Raw genomic sequence first — 17416 nt, forward strand, 5'->3', positions numbered from 1 at the left:
GACTGAAATTCCAGGTAGAAAGAGCTGCAAGGCTAAGATGCAAGCTCACAGATGAACTTGAAAACTAGCTGTGGGTGCAGATAAACACACACAGACAGACAATTACAGCCCTCAGTAGCAAGGTAAGAAATACCTCTGAGATTCAGGTACCCTGACAGTGATGGGGCTCTTGGTAGTGGGTGACAGAAGACTCCCACTCGGGGACTCCCCAGGGCTGGGCTGTTCCTCAGCAGTGTGTAAGAATTACTCTGGGGCTGATTGCCTGTTTGGTTGCCTCTGGTCTGAAGTGTCTGTAACACCTAGTGGGCTGGGACCTGATTCTCCAGTATGCACACCTCAGGGTCCAGAGTCAGACTTGCTGCTCCTAAGTCAACACTAGGAAATCAGGGAGTATGATTTATAAGGATGTTGTTATGTTGTCTCTATTTAGAGGAAAGGGAAATCAATAATTTCTTGTGCCCAGATCTGTGCTCCTGACTTTGCAGACAGAAAAATGGCTGGATCCTGAGATTAACATGTATTTGGGTACACATGTACATGCACTAAAACTGGCACCCAATAAATAGCTCCTCATTCTTGAGTCCTTTGTTTATTCATTTGTTTTTTTATTTTTTTATTTTTTTTATTTTTTTAACGTTTATTTATTTTTGAGACAGAGAGAGACAGAGCATGAATGGGGGAGGGTCAGAGAGAGAGGGAGACACAGAATCAGAAACAGGCTCCAGGCTCCGAGCCATCAGCCCAGAGCCTGATGCGGGGCTCGAACTCACGGACCGCGAGATCGTGACCTGGCTGAAGTCGGACGCTTAACCGACTGCGCCACCCAGGCGCCCCTATTCATTTGTTTAATGTTTTGTAGGTTTAGGGGAGAATTTAAATATCAACAATGTCTTGGAAGATTAACATGACAGTCAGAAGTTTGCAAGAGAGTGGGGAGAGGGAGGTGAGAGTAATAAGCTGGAGTAGAGTCTGGGAGGGCCCAGGGATTAAGAATATTATGAAGAACAAGTTGAACTTCAAATATACCTGCTGCCCATCCTCAAACTGACCACATATTAGGAGACCAACACACACAGACTAGCACCTGTGAGCACAAACGTGCCATTCCTGTAAATGACCAAGGAGAGGGACAGCACATAGGCATTTGGGAGATTGCCCCACTGGCCACTTGCAGAGAGCTTTGCCGCTGAGACCAAGCTCACAGCTCCTTCTCCTCTGTCAGTAGTGGCTGCAGTGCTCAGTGGGTTGGGGCATGGAGCCCTGAGTGCACACCTCACAGTCCACAGTCACACCCTGTGGGTCCTGCATCCCCTGTGATCACATGACACTTAAGACAAGTGAGTGAGAACAGATGTGGGATAATCACTCTGGGGCCCTTACCAAGTGGAATTTTCCCCTAGCCACCAGCACAGCTGCTGCCTCTGCAGGTGAAAAACTTACGAGGCCACATCATAGGCCTGCAGGCCTCTGCTAGGTTCCTTCTGCCATATGAAACAGTAATCCATGGTAGAATATGGAGCCCATGAAATGCATACAAAAATTGTAGATTGCACCAGGGCCAAACTGAGCAACGCTAGGACTCAGGCCTTCATTTGGTAGGGGAAGGTGTATTGACACCAGGTCAAGTCACAGCTGAAGTGAGGACCTGAACTCCATGTTGTTTGGAGCACTTTCACTGTGATCTCAGTGGGTGGAAGCAAGTGATCCTTTGACATGTATAGCTTGGGTAACCTCAGGGAACAATTTTAAGGACAGTGAGTGTGTTCATCTGAGGGGCAAGTTTTATGGAGCTGAATGTGGACTTCTTACTGCTCTGGGTGCTGATGTCAGAGAAATGGCTCAGGTAGGAGGCAGCAGGAAATGGCCACACCCTCAGTCTGTTGGGCCTCTGCAGAGGTGCCATGGTGGACTCCCAGTGAAGGGCTCAGGCAGACTCTGCAGTTACCCAGCTCTCTAGACTGGAAGTGAACCCACTGCATCCCCTTTCTGAGACCTGGAGTCATTTTCAGGAATAGACACCAAAATTGGCCCTTGCTGGGTTGAGCACATGCCCAGAGGGAAAATGCCATACAATGAAATTGAGGGGAGAGAAAGAGAGATGTGGACTTGGAGTTCTGTCTTATTGGGGCTAAAGATGGGATGTTTACAGATTTGGGGGTTCACTCTTTAGTGGTGCATTAAAAACATAAGAGTGGTAATTAAAACACGGGAAGGCAAAAGCAAAGTGACTCAGGTGGTCAGTTATCTAGCACATCCAAGACTTTCTAAGAAAAGAATATCATGGTTGGAGTGACCACGTTCTTTATCCAGTTGTGTAGTTGGTAATATGTTTATTTGAGTGGATGTCTTGGAAAGAATGTCTTGGCATGAGTGTCAGGTATGCACTTTATAAGCAAGCAAGCTAATTGTCAGACACTTATTCTACACCTAATTAGGAGACAGGGTAATTTCAGTGACCTAATGGAGGAGTCAGGGTGATATGGGTGCATGTGGAGGTGATGATGGGAGTTAGACAAACCAGGGCAAGGATTCAAGGTTCCTTACTGGTTTCTGTCCTTTCTGGCTGGCCGGTCCCATGTGACTGTTGATAAGAACATTGAGCTTTTCCCAGCCCATACTAGGGACAAGCTTAGATATCAGCAGAATCCATAGCATAGTCAGGGGCAGAAGAAACCCCTTTACACACCAAGTCAGTGAGACTACAACTCACCTAGGAGATTATCTTGTTGTAGTCAGGATTATACGTGAGGCCCCTAGGAACCTCCATGTCCCCCATAAACAGGAACCCAGTTTTGTGGGGGAAGGGACAAGACAGATGTTGTCTCTTGCCTCATTATCTTTATGGGAAAGGTGAGTCCAGGCCTTGGAGATGGTTGCAACCATAGAAGTCTGGGGAGCAGTGATGCAAGAAGGACTCACCCCAGGATAAACGAGCTTGGGTGTCCCAAGGAGAAGACTATGAAGCTGCACCATGAGGCCTACAGATGGGGGTAAAACTTATACCACAGAGGGGATAGGGGGTCTTCTGAGACAGAATCATAGCAGGTTGGTGTGGGTATGGGTCTCCAGAAGCTTCTTAGGTTGGTCTGGCAGATAGCCCATCATGGAACAGAAGGGCCTCAGGGAGCTGTCAGGGTAATCACTTGGTCATAGAGCTGGTCATGACTTTTAAAATTTTGCATTTATGCATATGGTAGTAGTAGATTTTTAAAGGAAATGAACAAGTACGCCCTTATAGGGATTGTAAACTTACAGGATTGTGAAAGCCCACCAGTCAAAATTCTTCTGTACAGCACACAAGAGGAGAATCTACTAGATAATCCTAGCCAGTTCTTTTTCCTAATCTTGCATTATAAAATGCCTACAATTTCACTATGAAATTCAGCCTACAAGAGAAATCTACATTCACAGAGCAGCTTAAATATTATAATAACCATAGTGACAATGATAAACAGTTATGTACAAACATAAGTGCTGATTTAAAATCAGTAAGATATTATTTGGAAAGTTTGTTGTTACTTAGATGTTCAAATTGAAGAGACACATCCGAGGTGTGCAGACATGGAAAGGGAGGTGCCCTGAAAGCCAGATTTGCAGTGGAAAGAATGACATTCATTTACCTGAAAATGACACTTTTGCAACTGTTTTTCCCTGTAGGAAAGAAACAGTGCGGGCCAACATGGCAGAGAAGTAGGGGTATCCATACTTCCCATGTCTCTCAAACAAAGAAGTGCTAAAGCCAAAGGAATTTGAACCCCAAGAGTCTGGGAGGAAAAGAGACTGGGTCTAAAAGGGAGACACCAGGACATTCTTGACGGGCTATAGGTGGGTGATTATGAACTGGCAGTAACTTCAATCGATCTTCTGGATGACATATCATACTGAAACTGGCAAAATAAAGGATAAAGGAGAAACTGGCAAAATAAAGGATAAAAAGAGAATTCTGAAAGCAGCTAGGGATAAACAGACCTTAGCATACAATGGTAGCAGCATAAAGGTAGTAGCAGATCTATCCACTGAAACTTGGCAGGCAAGAAAGGAATGGCAGGAAATCTTCAATGTGATGAACAGGAAAAATATGTAACCAAGAATCCTTTATCCACCAAGCTTGTCATTCAGAAGAGAAGAAGAGATAAACGTTTTCCCAAACAAACAAAAAATGAAGGAATTCATCATCACTAAACCAGCCCTACAAGAGATCCTAAGGGGGACTTTGTGAGTGAAATGTTGCAAGGACCACAAAGGACCAGAGACATCACTACAAGCATGAAATCTACAGACATCACAATGATCTGAACCCATATCTTTCTATAATAACACTGAATATAAATAGACTAAATGCTCCAATCAAAAGACATAGGGTGTCAGAATGGATAAAAAAATAAGACCCATCTATTTGCTGTCTACAGAAGACTCACTTCAGACCTGAGGATACCTTCAGATTGAAAGTGGGGGGATGGAGAACAATCTATCATACTACTGGAAGTCAAAAGAAAGCTGGAGTAGCCATACTTATATCAGACAAACTAGACTTTAAATTAAAGGTTGTAACAAGAGATGAAGAAGGGCATTATATAATAATTACAGGTTCTATCCATAGGGAAGAGCTAACAATTATAAATGTCTGTGCATCAAATTCGGAAACCCCCAAATATTTAAAACAATCACAAATATAAGCAACCTTATTCATAAGAATGTGGCAATTACAGGGGACTTTAATACTCCATGCAGAGCAATGGACAGATCATCCAGACACAAAATCAGTAAAGAAACAATGGCCCTGAATGATACATTGAACCAGATGGACTTGACAGGTATATTTAGAACTCTACATCCCAGAGCAGCAGAATATACTTTCTTCTCGAGTGCACATGGAACATTCTCCAAGATAGATCACATACTGGGTCATAAAATAGCCTTTAATAAGTATAAAAGAATTGAGATCATACCATGCACACTTTCAGATCACAATGCTATAAAACTTGAAATCAACCACAGGAAAAAGTCTGGAAAACCTCCAAAAGCATGGTGGTTAAAGAACATCCTACTAAGAAAAGAATGGGTCAACTAGGCAATTAGAAAAGAAATTGAGAAATACATGGAAGCAAACAAAAATGAAAACACAACAACCCAAACCCTTTGGGATGCAGCAAAGGCAGTCCTAAGAGAAAAATATATTGCAATCCAGGCCTATCTCAAGAAATAAGAAAAATCCCAAATACAAAATCTAACAGCACATCTAAAGCAATTACAAGCAGAACAGCAGCCAAATCATAAGAGACTCTTAAAAACTGAGAATAAACTGAGGGTTGATGGGGGGGTGGGAGGGAAGGAAGGATGGGTGATGGGCATTGAGGAGGGCACCTGTTAGGATGAGCACTGAGTGTTGTATGGAAACCAATTTGACAATAAATTTCATATAAAAATTAAAAAAAAGCACACAAAAAAGAAACAGAACAGCAAAGACACCCCAAACCCAGTAGAAGAAGAGAAATAATAAAGAGCAGGGCATAAATAAATAATATATAATCCCACCCCCAAAAAAATCAGTAAAACAGATCAATGAAACCAAAAGTTGGTGTTTTGAAAAAATAAACAAAATTGATAAACCTCTAGCCAGGCTTATCAAAAAGAAAAGAGAGAGGCCCCAAATAGATAAAATCATGAATGAAAATGGAATTATTACCACCAATCCCTCAGAAATAAAAGCAATTATCAGAGAATACTGTGAAAAATTATATGTCAACAAACTGGACAACCTGGAAGAAATGGACAAATTCCTAAGCACCCACACACTTCCAAAACTGAAACAGAAAGAAATAGAAAACTTGAACAGACCCATAACCAGTGAAGAAATTGAATCAGTTATCAAAAATCTCCCAATAAATAAGAGTCCAGGACCAGATGACTTCCCTGGGGAATTCTACCAGACATTTAAAGCAGAGTTGAGATCCTTCTCAAGCTGTTCCAAAACATAGAAATGGAAGGAAAACTTCTGGACTCATTCTATGAATCCAGCATTACTTTGATTCTCAAACCAGATGGAGACCCAGAAAAAAAAGAAAACTACAGGCCAATATCCCTGGTGAATGTGGATGCAAGAATTCTCAACAAGATACTAGTGAATCTAATTCAACAGCATATAAAAAGAATTATTCACCATGATCAAGTGGCATTCATTCCCGGGCTGCAGGGCTGGTTCAATATTTGCAAATCAATCAATGTGATACATCACATTAATAAAAGAATAGATTAGAGCCATATGATCCTGTCAACCGATGCAGAAAAAGCATTTGACAAAATACAGCATCCTTTCTTAATAAAAACCCTCAAAAAAGTAGGGATAGAAGGAACATACTTGTTGCAGGGAGTATGGCTGTAGTTGCAAAAGATGAGTCTGCAAAAAAGTGTAGTTAAGTGAAGGTCCTCATACTGGAGGTGGAATGAGACCCTGACTCCAGAATGAAGCTTCTTTTTATTAGGATAATTGCTAAAGATTGCATGCATAAAGTCAGCTAAGCAGTGTGTTAATCAATATAATGGTTTAGCTTTTCAAGGTTGAATTTCGAGTTAATTGGCTTCTATAACACTAGGAAGGGTCAAGTGTGAAGGTGGATCTGGCCCTGGACAATGTTAATGGCTCTAGGGATTCCTTAGGAGCCACAGTCAAGGTTCAGCTGTGTAAACATGTCCTAAGGCCTTGTACCTTCTCCAGCCCTTCCCTTTTGAAGTCTTTTCCCTTGATGCTTCTCTCCTGTATCTCCCACATCTCCCCCTTTTTCTTTGATTTGGCAAAGCTGGAGGGCAAAGACAGAGGCTTGTAAGGCATATCCTCGGCTTTGTTGCTGTCCTCTTCTCCAGACTAGGTATATGCAAAATAATAAGACAAAGATTAATATAAAAATACCAATCGCAGAAATGCTTAAGGGTTTTATGTAATTCATTGGATTCAATTCCAAGATTTGACTAGCTATCTCAGATAGAGAAGGAACACCAGAAATCATCTCAAGTTTATTTTTGAATGTTTCATAGATGTCCTTTTGCAAATGAGCTATATCAGCAGAGGTATTGCCTTGATTAAGAAGGTGTCGATGCACCAGGTCCCATGATATCTTAGATTTATTATATACATGCAGGGTGACACAAAAGTGGTTTTGTTCCAATCACATTGAAGCTTTATCTGTTGTTGTAAACTAATCAATTGATCTCCTAGAAAAAGAACAGCTTGTTGCAAGTCAGATAATTGGCTCTGTATTCAGCTATCAATTAGCTGTTGGCTGTTCCACAGCCTTTCTCAATCTTGATGCCAGTTTTGTACGAAGTGGGTGGTTTGTACAGTCTGATGCAGTGCAAAATAGGCTGTTGCTGCTGTAGCTGTAATAGCTATAACCCCAAGTACAGCAGTTACCAGTCAAGCTACAAATTGTCGGGTGTGGTGTAAGACACGTTTCAATATTTCATCTATGAGATACATTTCAGGGGAGTGTTGCCAAGACCGATCCATGATTATAGGCATCCAAACACCATTACGTGCCTTAAGGATATATAAGCTTTGTTTTTCCTGGTTAAAAGATATAGTAGAATTAAGACAAGTATAAAAAGAACAATTATAGGAAGTAAGAAGATTGTTTTCAGGGTCCCAATGAGGCATTCCTAACATAAACAGAAAAGGAAGTCTGACACATCCTTGAATTTTATGAATCTCATATAACCTAAAAGAGATGGAGAATTTATTTGAAATATTCATTAAATGGCATTTCCAAATGGCCATGCCTAATAATCCAGTACCAATTTTCCAAAGTTCTGCATGAACTGGCCCATCAGGTAAACGTGGGCTGGGGGGAGCCATCCCTCCTTCATGCCATAAAATGGATTCAGATGTTACATGTGAAATGATGTTGTCTTGATATCGACTCCATCGGAGCTTTCTTTTGGAGAATTTGGTCAGAGTGGAGCCTACAGAGGCCCAATTAATGATGCTTCCTTTGGAAGCATTAAGAAGAACTCTACCAATCTCTCCTCTACAGAGCTCCCAATTAACCCATTCCTCAGGATTTATGATCTTTCTTAATTGACATCAAGGCAATTTAGAAGGGTGATCATATGTAATTCTTTGACTTCTCATGGAGACTCCCTATAGTAAGTATAATACAGAGACATTAGTCCCATTGGGTATTTTTGCTATCCATGCCTGTGAATGAAATGTAGCACAGTGTTCACCTGTTCCAAAGTATATAGGTGGCCCGTCTGCACCTACAGAATTTTTAGAGATTACTTTTCCTTCTTCTGGTTTAAATGGGCTTCTATTATCATAAGGTCTGGGAAACCAGACTGAATCATTTACATAACCTGGGAAAGAGGGATCATCCCATGTAATTAATCTATTAAGAGGTGGATTTGGAATATAAATCCAATATGTGTGATTCTCTTTAGTACTCATGGTTAAAATAAGAACTGACATCATGGCACTAAACAGAGTAGTAGAAGTCTTAGGTGTTCCTGTTTTTTGGAGGCTCTGTTCTGCTTCTAGAGTCATCTTCTTCATCGGTCCCCATGTCGGGGGTTTGGCTTTCATCGTTTTTCGGTTCTTCTTTTTATGTCTTGTTCCGGGCTGAATTCCTCTATGTCTTTCTCTAGTGGTCGAAGATTGTCAACTCTTTTTCTCTTCACCCATCTGTTCATATCGTGGTTTTAATTGCCAGGCTGGGAGCCAGATATCCCCATTATCTGTGGATACAAGAGCAAATCCTAGACCCCACAATTTAACATACCCAGGGCACCATTAGTTATAATTAGTTTTCCAAAATATTGGTTGTGAAAGGGGTCTGGTATTAGAGACTGTGTGATGTTTTTCAGTTGCAGTGAGCACTTGTTCACCTCTTAAATCCAAAAAATTAAGTGTAAATAGTGCTTTCATTAATTGATTCTTTGGATTCAAGGCCATATCTCCTTGTTTTTGTTTTTGTAACATGGTTTTTAATGTATGATTAGCATGTTCAATAATAGCTTGACCTTGTGGATTGTAAGGAATGCCTGTAGCATGATGAATGCCCCATTATTGGCAAAATATAAGAAAAGTGTGAGACGTATAAGTGGGACCATTGTCAGTTTTAAGATTCCGGGGGAGTCCCATTGTGGCAAATGCTTCTAAAAGGTGCTGAATAACATGGGCCTCTTTTTTTCCTGACAAAGGTATAGCCCACATAAAACCAGAATATGTATCTGTTGATACACGTACATATGCAAGGCGACCAAATTGTGGAACATGAATAATATCCATTTGCCATAAATCATTAGGTTGTTGACCTCTGGGATTAACCCTCTGCGAGTACGGAAGAATGACAATGGGCCCACAAGTGGGGCAGTGTGTGATAATTTCTCTAGCTCGTTTAAGGGAAATAGAAAAGCATTTACTTAAGCCTTTAGAGTTGAGTCAGACTGTGAAAATCTTGTGCTGTAATAACAGAAGCTGCCAATAAGGAATCCACTGCAGCATTTCCTTCTGCCAAGGGACCAGGGAAGCCAGAATGAGATCGTCTGTGAGTAATGTATATAGGATGGGATCGGTGTTGGAGACAATGTTGGACTTGAAAAAATAAGTCAGACAATTCTGAGCCATCTGAATAAATATTAATGGTTTACAAATTTTCAATCACTTGTTTAGAATAGGCTGAATCCGTTAAGATATTGATGGAGGAGAAAACATCCTTAAATAATAAAAATATGGCAAAGAGTTCAACCTTTTGTCCTGAGGCATATGGGGATTTTACATATTTAGAAGTAGGACCATAATATGCAGAATAACCAGATTTGTTGGCATCTGTAAAATAATTAGGTCCATTTACAGGTACTGATTGCACAATTTGAGGCATGATAAAGGAGGTGGTTTTGATAAATTCCATTAATTTGGATTTAGGATAATGGTTGTCTATGTAACCTATATAATCTGCAACTCCAAGTTGCCATGAAATGCATTGCCGATGTGTCATGGATATTTGTGCATGAGATAGAGGTTCTATAATTGTCTCAGGGTCTTGGGCTGTTATTTCCTTAAGTCTCCCCCGACCCTTAAAAATGAACATTCCTATTTTGTCTAAATATGCAGATAATTTTTTAAAGGCATGTTGGAAAGAAATATGCATTCTATGATTCCATTAGCCTGCCAAAGTACTCCTGTAGGAGAATGAGGTGATGGTAAAATTAACAAGGAAACGGGTAGCGAGGGGTCAATTCGAGTAAGCTGACTGGAAGCGATTTTTTGCTCAATCCATTGTAATTCTTGGGATGCTTCCGGAGTTAATTTGCTAGGGCTATTTAAATTGGAATCCCCTTTAAGTACATCAAAAAGATGAGTCAGTTGATAAGTAGGTATACGTAGAGTAGGACGTAACCAGTTAATGTCTCCTAATAACTTCTGGAAATCATTCAAAGTATGCAAGGTATCTCTACGAATTTGAACATTTTGAAGCATTATTGAATTTTGTACTATTTTTTGACCTAAATAGAACAAGAGATCTTCAAATTGAATTTTGTCTTCTTCAATAATGAGGCCATATTTTGAGAGGGTTGCCTGAACTGCTAAAAAGAGTGCATGTAAATCATGTTGTTTGGGTAAAGCTAATAGGATGCCATCCGTGTAATGGATGATCTTAGCATGAGGAAACTGAGATTGTAAATATAGGAGAGGTTCTGCAACAAAAAGCTGACAAAGAGTAGGACTATTTAACATTCCTTGAGGTAAAACTTTCCATTGAAATCTGTTTATGGGCTTCTCATGATCAATTACAGGAAAGAAGAAAGCAAATCTCTCCGAATCTTTAGGGTTTAAGGGAATGGAAAAAAAACAATCCTTAAGATCAATAATTACAATTTTCCAATCTCAAGGGATAGCAGCAGGCGTCGGAAGGCCAGGCTGTAGAGCCCCCATAGGTTGTATGATTTTACTCATGCTTTGGAGATCAGTCAGCATTCTCCATTTTCCAGATTTCTTTTTTATGACCCAAACCGGAGAATTCCAGGGACTAGTTGAAGATTCAATATGTTCCGCTTCTAATTGTTCAGAAACTAAAGATTTTAAAGTTGCCAGTTTTTCTTGAGAAAGCGGCCACTGCTCTATACATATGGACTCATCAATAAGCCATTTTAAAGGCAGTGCATATTTTTGTTCTCTGGCAGTGGCCGCTAGGATAAATTTGGATATCCTAGCCTTGTGGCTTTATGTTTGGGGAAAATATAGAGGGGTGTTTTAATGCCTTGTTGATTTTTATCTAATCCCTTCAGTGGGTCATATCTCATGGCACACATTATATTTTTATTTTGAGTAGATACAGATGGGATATTAATATATGCACCCCATTGTGGAAGTAAATCTCTCTCCCATAGATTAATGGCAATGTTAGCCACATAGGGTTTAAGAGTTGCTATCTGGTCCTTGGGTCTTTCACATCTCATAATCCATTGACTTCTTTTTATTCCCCCTAAGGAACCAAGTCCTGTAAAAATTACAGGTACGTTTTCAACAGGCCAAGATGAAGGCCAAAACTTTTCAGATATGATGGTAACGTCAGCTCCAGTGTCAACTAATCTTATAAAAGATTTATTATTATTTTAAGATGTATTTCAGGGTGAGGATCTTTCAAAAACATTTGCCAATATAATTGTTTTCCAGTACTGCCAAAACCTCCAGTTCTGATAACAGGATTGCTTTGGCCCTCTATATAAGGAAGAATAAGTAACTGAGCAATTTTATCTCCTGGTTGAATAGTATAAGGGTTATCAGCTGATATCATAACTTGAATTTTTATTTTCATAATCATAGTCAATAACCACAGGATACATATGAATACCTTTAAGTGTAAGACTACTCCATCCAAAAATAAGGCCTACTGTGCCTTTTTCCAAAGGCCCATATTTAGTAATTAGTGTTTTAGCTTTTTATCTCATTAGACATATAATGAATTTATCTCAATTTATCATGCAAACAAAACTTAAATGTTTTAGGTTACCAAAGACTTTGAAAGCTATCTTAACAATTACCCATGAAAACTATGAGGCAAACAAAGTTAACCATTACTTTAAGTCATTCTTTTGTTAACAGGTTGGAACAGAGATAACGTGAGTTTATTTGACCTTTAATAAACCTTACTAGAATAGTTTTATATTTAATGTTGATAATTTGAAAGACAAATCCAACAAATATAAATTAGTTTAAATATTAAATCTATTTTATTTACCATTTAAATCCTGAGAAGTCTGTTATAACCTTAGGATATTATTATAAAGCATATCCTAAATAGTATTATAAGTTATTATAAATCTTAAAAGTTTATTTATTTAATTAACGTGTCAATAAAAGATCCTAAAGGCGAATGTATAGCATTTTATAGTTGTTAGCAAAACTAGGTTCCTTTAATATTGAGAAGTTTTACCTAAGCAATCAAAGACTTGATAAAGATGAAACCTAAAGCTTTGTGGGTTTTTTTGGCAAAAAGAAAAAAAAAGCCTTTGTTTAAAAAAAAAAAAAAGAGAGGGAGGGAGCCAAACCATAAGAGACTCTTAAAAACTGAGAATAAACTGAGGGTTGATGGGAGGTGGGAAGGAGGGGAAAGTGGGTGATGGGCATTGAGGAGGGCACCTGTTGGGATGAACCATTGTGTTGTATGGAAACCAATTTGACAATAAATTTCATACTAAAAAAAAAAATACATTGTCTTATCAAGAGCAGAACAGTCCAAGAAAGCTTTGTTTTCTGAACAGAGAAAAGCGGATTTTAACCTTATACCAGTATACGTTTAAAATTCCATTTATCTCAACCTTAGTAGAATAAAGTTCTATAATTTAAAAGGCATGTCTATCTTAATAATATTTGATCTGTGTTTTCTTAAAAGTTTATCATTGTTAATTTTTCCCCTGTAACCGGTGAGGAAATTTAAAGTTTAAGGAAGTATTTTCTTTGCCTTTTGACAGCGTACATCTTCCTAAAGGCAGACAGAGGTGCAGAGGGAAAGAAAAGAGTTCACATGGTTCTAAAGTCTGTCAGCTCAGATAGATGAGCAGATACCGATTTTTGTTTTGTTTTGTATTATTTGTTTCGTTTTGTTTTTGTTTTCCATTAGTGGAATTAGGCAGTCTTTGTTGGGCCTGAGAAGACAGGGACGTTTCCTGAAACAAAAGGAGTTTCAGCAGCTGCTTGGGAATATTCCTTAAAATCTCTACCTTGAGGTAGACTAGCCAGAGACAATTGGCTCTAATCATCATTTGTGGGTGGCGGCAGAGGCCATTCTGCCTCTTGATGAGTTTTCAATTTAGATGAACTTATATTTTGTTCTGAGTCAGACTGTAAATGCTGTAAAGCCATCTCAATTAAAGAGCATGAAGACCACATTTTAATTTTTTTAATGTTTTTATTTATTTTATTTTTTTGAGACAGAGACAGAGCATGAGCAGAGGAGGGGCAGAGAGAGAGACACACACAGAATCTGAAGCAGGCTCCAGGCTCTGAGCAGTCAGCACAGAGCCCGATGCGGGGCTCGAACTCACTGCGAGATCATGACCTAAGCTGAAGTCGGATGCCCAACCGACTGAGCCACCCAGGTGCCCTAAGATCAAAATTTTAAAGAAGTGATATCTCCATTTTGATGAGCATCTCTAAGCGTTTTCATAATTAATCTCCATTGTTTAAGGTTTAAAAGATTTTTTTCCAGACAGATTAAACCAATAGCAATGTTTTTTAACCAAGTACCCAAGCACATCAAAGTTTCCCCTTTTCATTTTTACTCATGAACTTCGCAATAAAGTACTAAGTAATTTTTTTTAAATAGTCATAAGTGTTTTATTTATTTATTTATTTTTTAAAGTACGAAGTAATTTAAAGTAAGATTTAGGATCATGAGACTGGGAATTTCCCATACTTCACTATCCCAAAGCCGGGACTTACCTGTCCTACCACTCTGCTTTGGTCCTCTGCGACTGTAAACCACAGTAGTCTCCAAGACTGTTTGCCGCGCTGTATCCTGCCAACTATGCCAAATGTTGCAGGGAGTATGGCTGGAGTCACAAAATATGAGTCCACAAAAAAGTGCAGTTAAGTGAAGGTCCTCATACTGGAGTCTGAATGAGGCCCTGACTCCAGAAGGAAGCTTCTTTTTATTAGGGTAATTGCTAAAGATTGCGTGCATAAAGTCAGCTAAGCAGTGTGTTAATCAATCCAATGGTTTTCAAAGTTGAATTTCGAGTTAATTGGTTTCTATAACACTAGGAAGGGTCAGGTGTGAAGGAGGATCTTCTTTAGGAGCCACAGCCAAGGTTCAGCTGTGTAAACATGTCCTAAGGCCTTGCACCTTCTCCAGCCCTTCCTTTTTGAAGTCTTTTCCTTTTAAGCTTCTCTTCTGCATCTCCCACACATACTTAAACATCATAGAAGACATTTATGAAAAGCCCCCAGCTAATATCATACTCAATGGGGAAAAACTGAGTGCTTTCCCCCTGAGATCAGGAACACAACAGGAATGTCCACTTTCACCACTGGTGTTTAACATAGTGTTGGAAGTCTTAGAATCAGCAATCAGACAACAAAATGAAATCAAAGGCATAAAAATTGGCAAAGATGAAGTCAAACTTTTACTTTTCACAGATGACATGATACTCTACATGGAAAACCCAACAGACTCCACCAAAAATCTGCTAGAAACTGACACATGAAAAGTCAAAATCAGTGTACAGAAATTGGTTGCATTTTTATACACCAATAATGAAGCAACAGAAAGAGAAATCAAGAAACTGATCCCATTCACAATTGCACCAAGAACCATAAAATACCTAGGAATTAGCCTAACCAAAGATGTAAAAGATATATGCCGAAAACTATAGAAAGCTTATGAAGGAAATTGAAGAAGACACAAAGAAATGGAAAAACATTCCATGCTCAGCATCTGGAAGGATAAATATTGTCAAAATGTCAATACTACCCAAAGAAATCTGTACATTCAATACAATCCCAATCAAAATTGCACCAGCATTCTTCTCAAAGCTAGAACAAACAATCATAAAATTTGTATGGAACCACAAAAGATCCTGAATAGTAATATTGAGGAAGAAAACCAAAGCAGGAAGCATCACAATCCCAGAGAGTCTTCGTAAGACAGAAGCTGCAGGCTTTTCATAACAAAATTTTGGAACTTTTGGACATTTTATTCTTGCTGCATGTTCACTCCAAGGAAAGGGATCAAACATAGCCATAAAAAGAGGAGATAATGTTGGAGACCATCTTAAAGGGCCTACCAGTGACTGGGGCAGGTGAAAGTTGTGTGATTCCACAGAGTGTGAAGTGAGAAATGAAAGAACAGGGGACACAAAGAGGCATCAGAAAAATGATGTTAACATTAATTGACAAGAGTATGACAGAGCAAGATTGTATGTCACACTGAGCATATATTTTCTTCCACCTTCAGATACAAACTAATTTAATAAATACAAGAAGTAGAACACATATTGGGGTTTCCTGACATGGGTTCAAAATGAGCAAGTCAGTTCATTTACTTCAAGGAACTTCGTACCAATGAAAGTGGAAGTGTTGAGCTCAATTGAGAATTCAGAAAGGGTACAGTATGAGGAGAGGACCCCAGATGTCCTGACTTTCCTCTAGAAGGAGCTGATGAGAAGTCACCTCTTCAGATGATGGAGTCTGTCAGGATTTTCTTCAGTATGGCCCTGGTATCCTCAGCAACTATCTCAAGGAGAAGTCTGTGTATCCACTTTCTCAGGCAGTTGATAATAGCATTACCTAACAGTGGGACGTATCTCAAAATTGAATATAAGTAAGAGGCTGTATTACAGTTCATGCAAGATAATTCCCAGTCCCCTCTGAGGACAGTCTGCAGATCCCTAGATTTCATAATGGCCCTGTATTCCTCCGTGGGTTTCCCCATGCACTGAGCCATCTGCTGGAGAGATACATCATCCACACCAAAGAGCAAGTGGTAGGCATTCAGACACTCCTCCAGATCATCTGCATTCCAGATGCCAAGGGAGTCCTGGAAAGACTTGGAGGCTATTTTCTCCTGCAAAACGGTCACTTTGTCATTAATGACCTTCTTATAAGTGTGGGACAGATTCTCTAGAGGACCATGGTACCTGATGTCAGAGACGTCTTTGTGCAAGATGCTCCTAAGCTCTGGGAAATCATGCGATAAGGGGTCAAAGCTGGAGACCAGGAATGTGATGGGTTCATGCACTCTCTCCTTCTGGAGAGTTTCCTGGATATTCTCTCGGATATTCTGCAGGAGTCGTTCCTCTGAGAGGGTAGTTGTGCTGAGGTCCCTGTCCAGCTTGGTCCAGACGATGTAGAACCTCTTTCCCATGCCCTGAATGGTTTTAGCAAGTTTCACGAGATTCATGCTGAACTGTTCAGATGCAATAATGATGAAGAAGTCATACTGGCTAAACTGCATCTCCTCCATATAGTTCTCCAGGCTTTGGGTGGCAGCCCCTGTGCCAGGCAGATCCCACAGCACCACATTGGGAAAGAGGGAAGAAGAGTAGCAAATGGGAATCTGGGTGGTCCTCACCACCCCAGTGGGGGCTGATGCTTCATCCTCATGCCCAATTCCCCATAGTGCATTGATGAAGGAAGACATACCATTGCCGGAGTCTCCAGTTACAGCAATGTTCACTGGGGATCTGGATGCTCTCTCCAGGGTTCCCCTGACCACAGAGACCACCTCCAGCAACTTCCCTTCTCTCAGAGCCTTTTCTATGTTTAAGGCAGTCTCCTTAGGTAAGAAGCTCCAGCCCATATTGTATTGCACAGCAGAGGTGAAGGATGTACATAATGGGGTATGAAGGGATGGGGTGGGCTGTGTCATGTCACTAAGAAGTGGAGTGACCTGCAGAAATAGGAAGAACATGGGAGTTAGGAGGGCCAGGTACAGAACACACCAGAAGAATCATCAGTTTTGGTACCCCAAACTGAGGATGTCAGATCCACACCCAATTCACTACAAAGGCATTTAGATTAGAAATAACAAGTCTCTGGAAAATGTTTTATAGTTTGTCAAAAATTTATTTATTTATTTATTTATTTATTTATTTTTTTTTTTTTTTAGTTTGTCAAAAATTTAAACATATTTGTCAACCATAGAAAGTGGAGAAATTCAAGGGATACAGGAGTACTGATGCATAGGGGCACTTGTACCCCAATGTTCATAGCAGCACTCTCAACAATAGCCAAATTATGGAAAGAGCCTAAATGTCCATCAACTGATGAATGGATAAAGAAATTGTGGTTTATATACACAATGGAATACTACGTGGCAATGAGAAAAAATGAAATATGGCCTTTTGTAGCAACGTGGATGGAACTGGAGAGTGTGATGCTAAGTGAAATAAGCCATACAGAGAAAGACAGATACCATATGGT

The 17416-nt window shown here is 39.7% G+C and overlaps 1 protein-coding gene across 1 annotated transcript; it reads right to left on the reverse strand.

The window, feature by feature from the left end:
• Window positions 1–15668: 15668 nt before the first annotated feature.
• Window positions 15669–16883, reverse strand: LOC115501603 (immunity-related GTPase family M protein 1-like). The gene has a single exon (XM_030296748.1). The coding sequence runs from the start codon at window positions 16860–16862 to the stop codon at window positions 15669–15671; it is 1194 nt and encodes a 397-aa protein (XP_030152608.1). The 5' UTR covers window positions 16863–16883.
• Window positions 16884–17416: the final 533 nt, after the last annotated feature.

The sequence above is a fragment of the Lynx canadensis genome, chromosome A1 (genome assembly GCF_007474595.2).
Source record: "Lynx canadensis isolate LIC74 chromosome A1, mLynCan4.pri.v2, whole genome shotgun sequence".
NCBI lineage: Eukaryota > Metazoa > Chordata > Mammalia > Carnivora > Felidae > Lynx > Lynx canadensis.

Bases quoted from the DNA above. Each gene is read 5' to 3' on its own strand.
- LOC115501603 (XM_030296748.1), bottom strand. From the start codon at position 16,862: ATGACACAGCCCACCCCATCCCTTCATACCCCATTATGTACATCCTTC.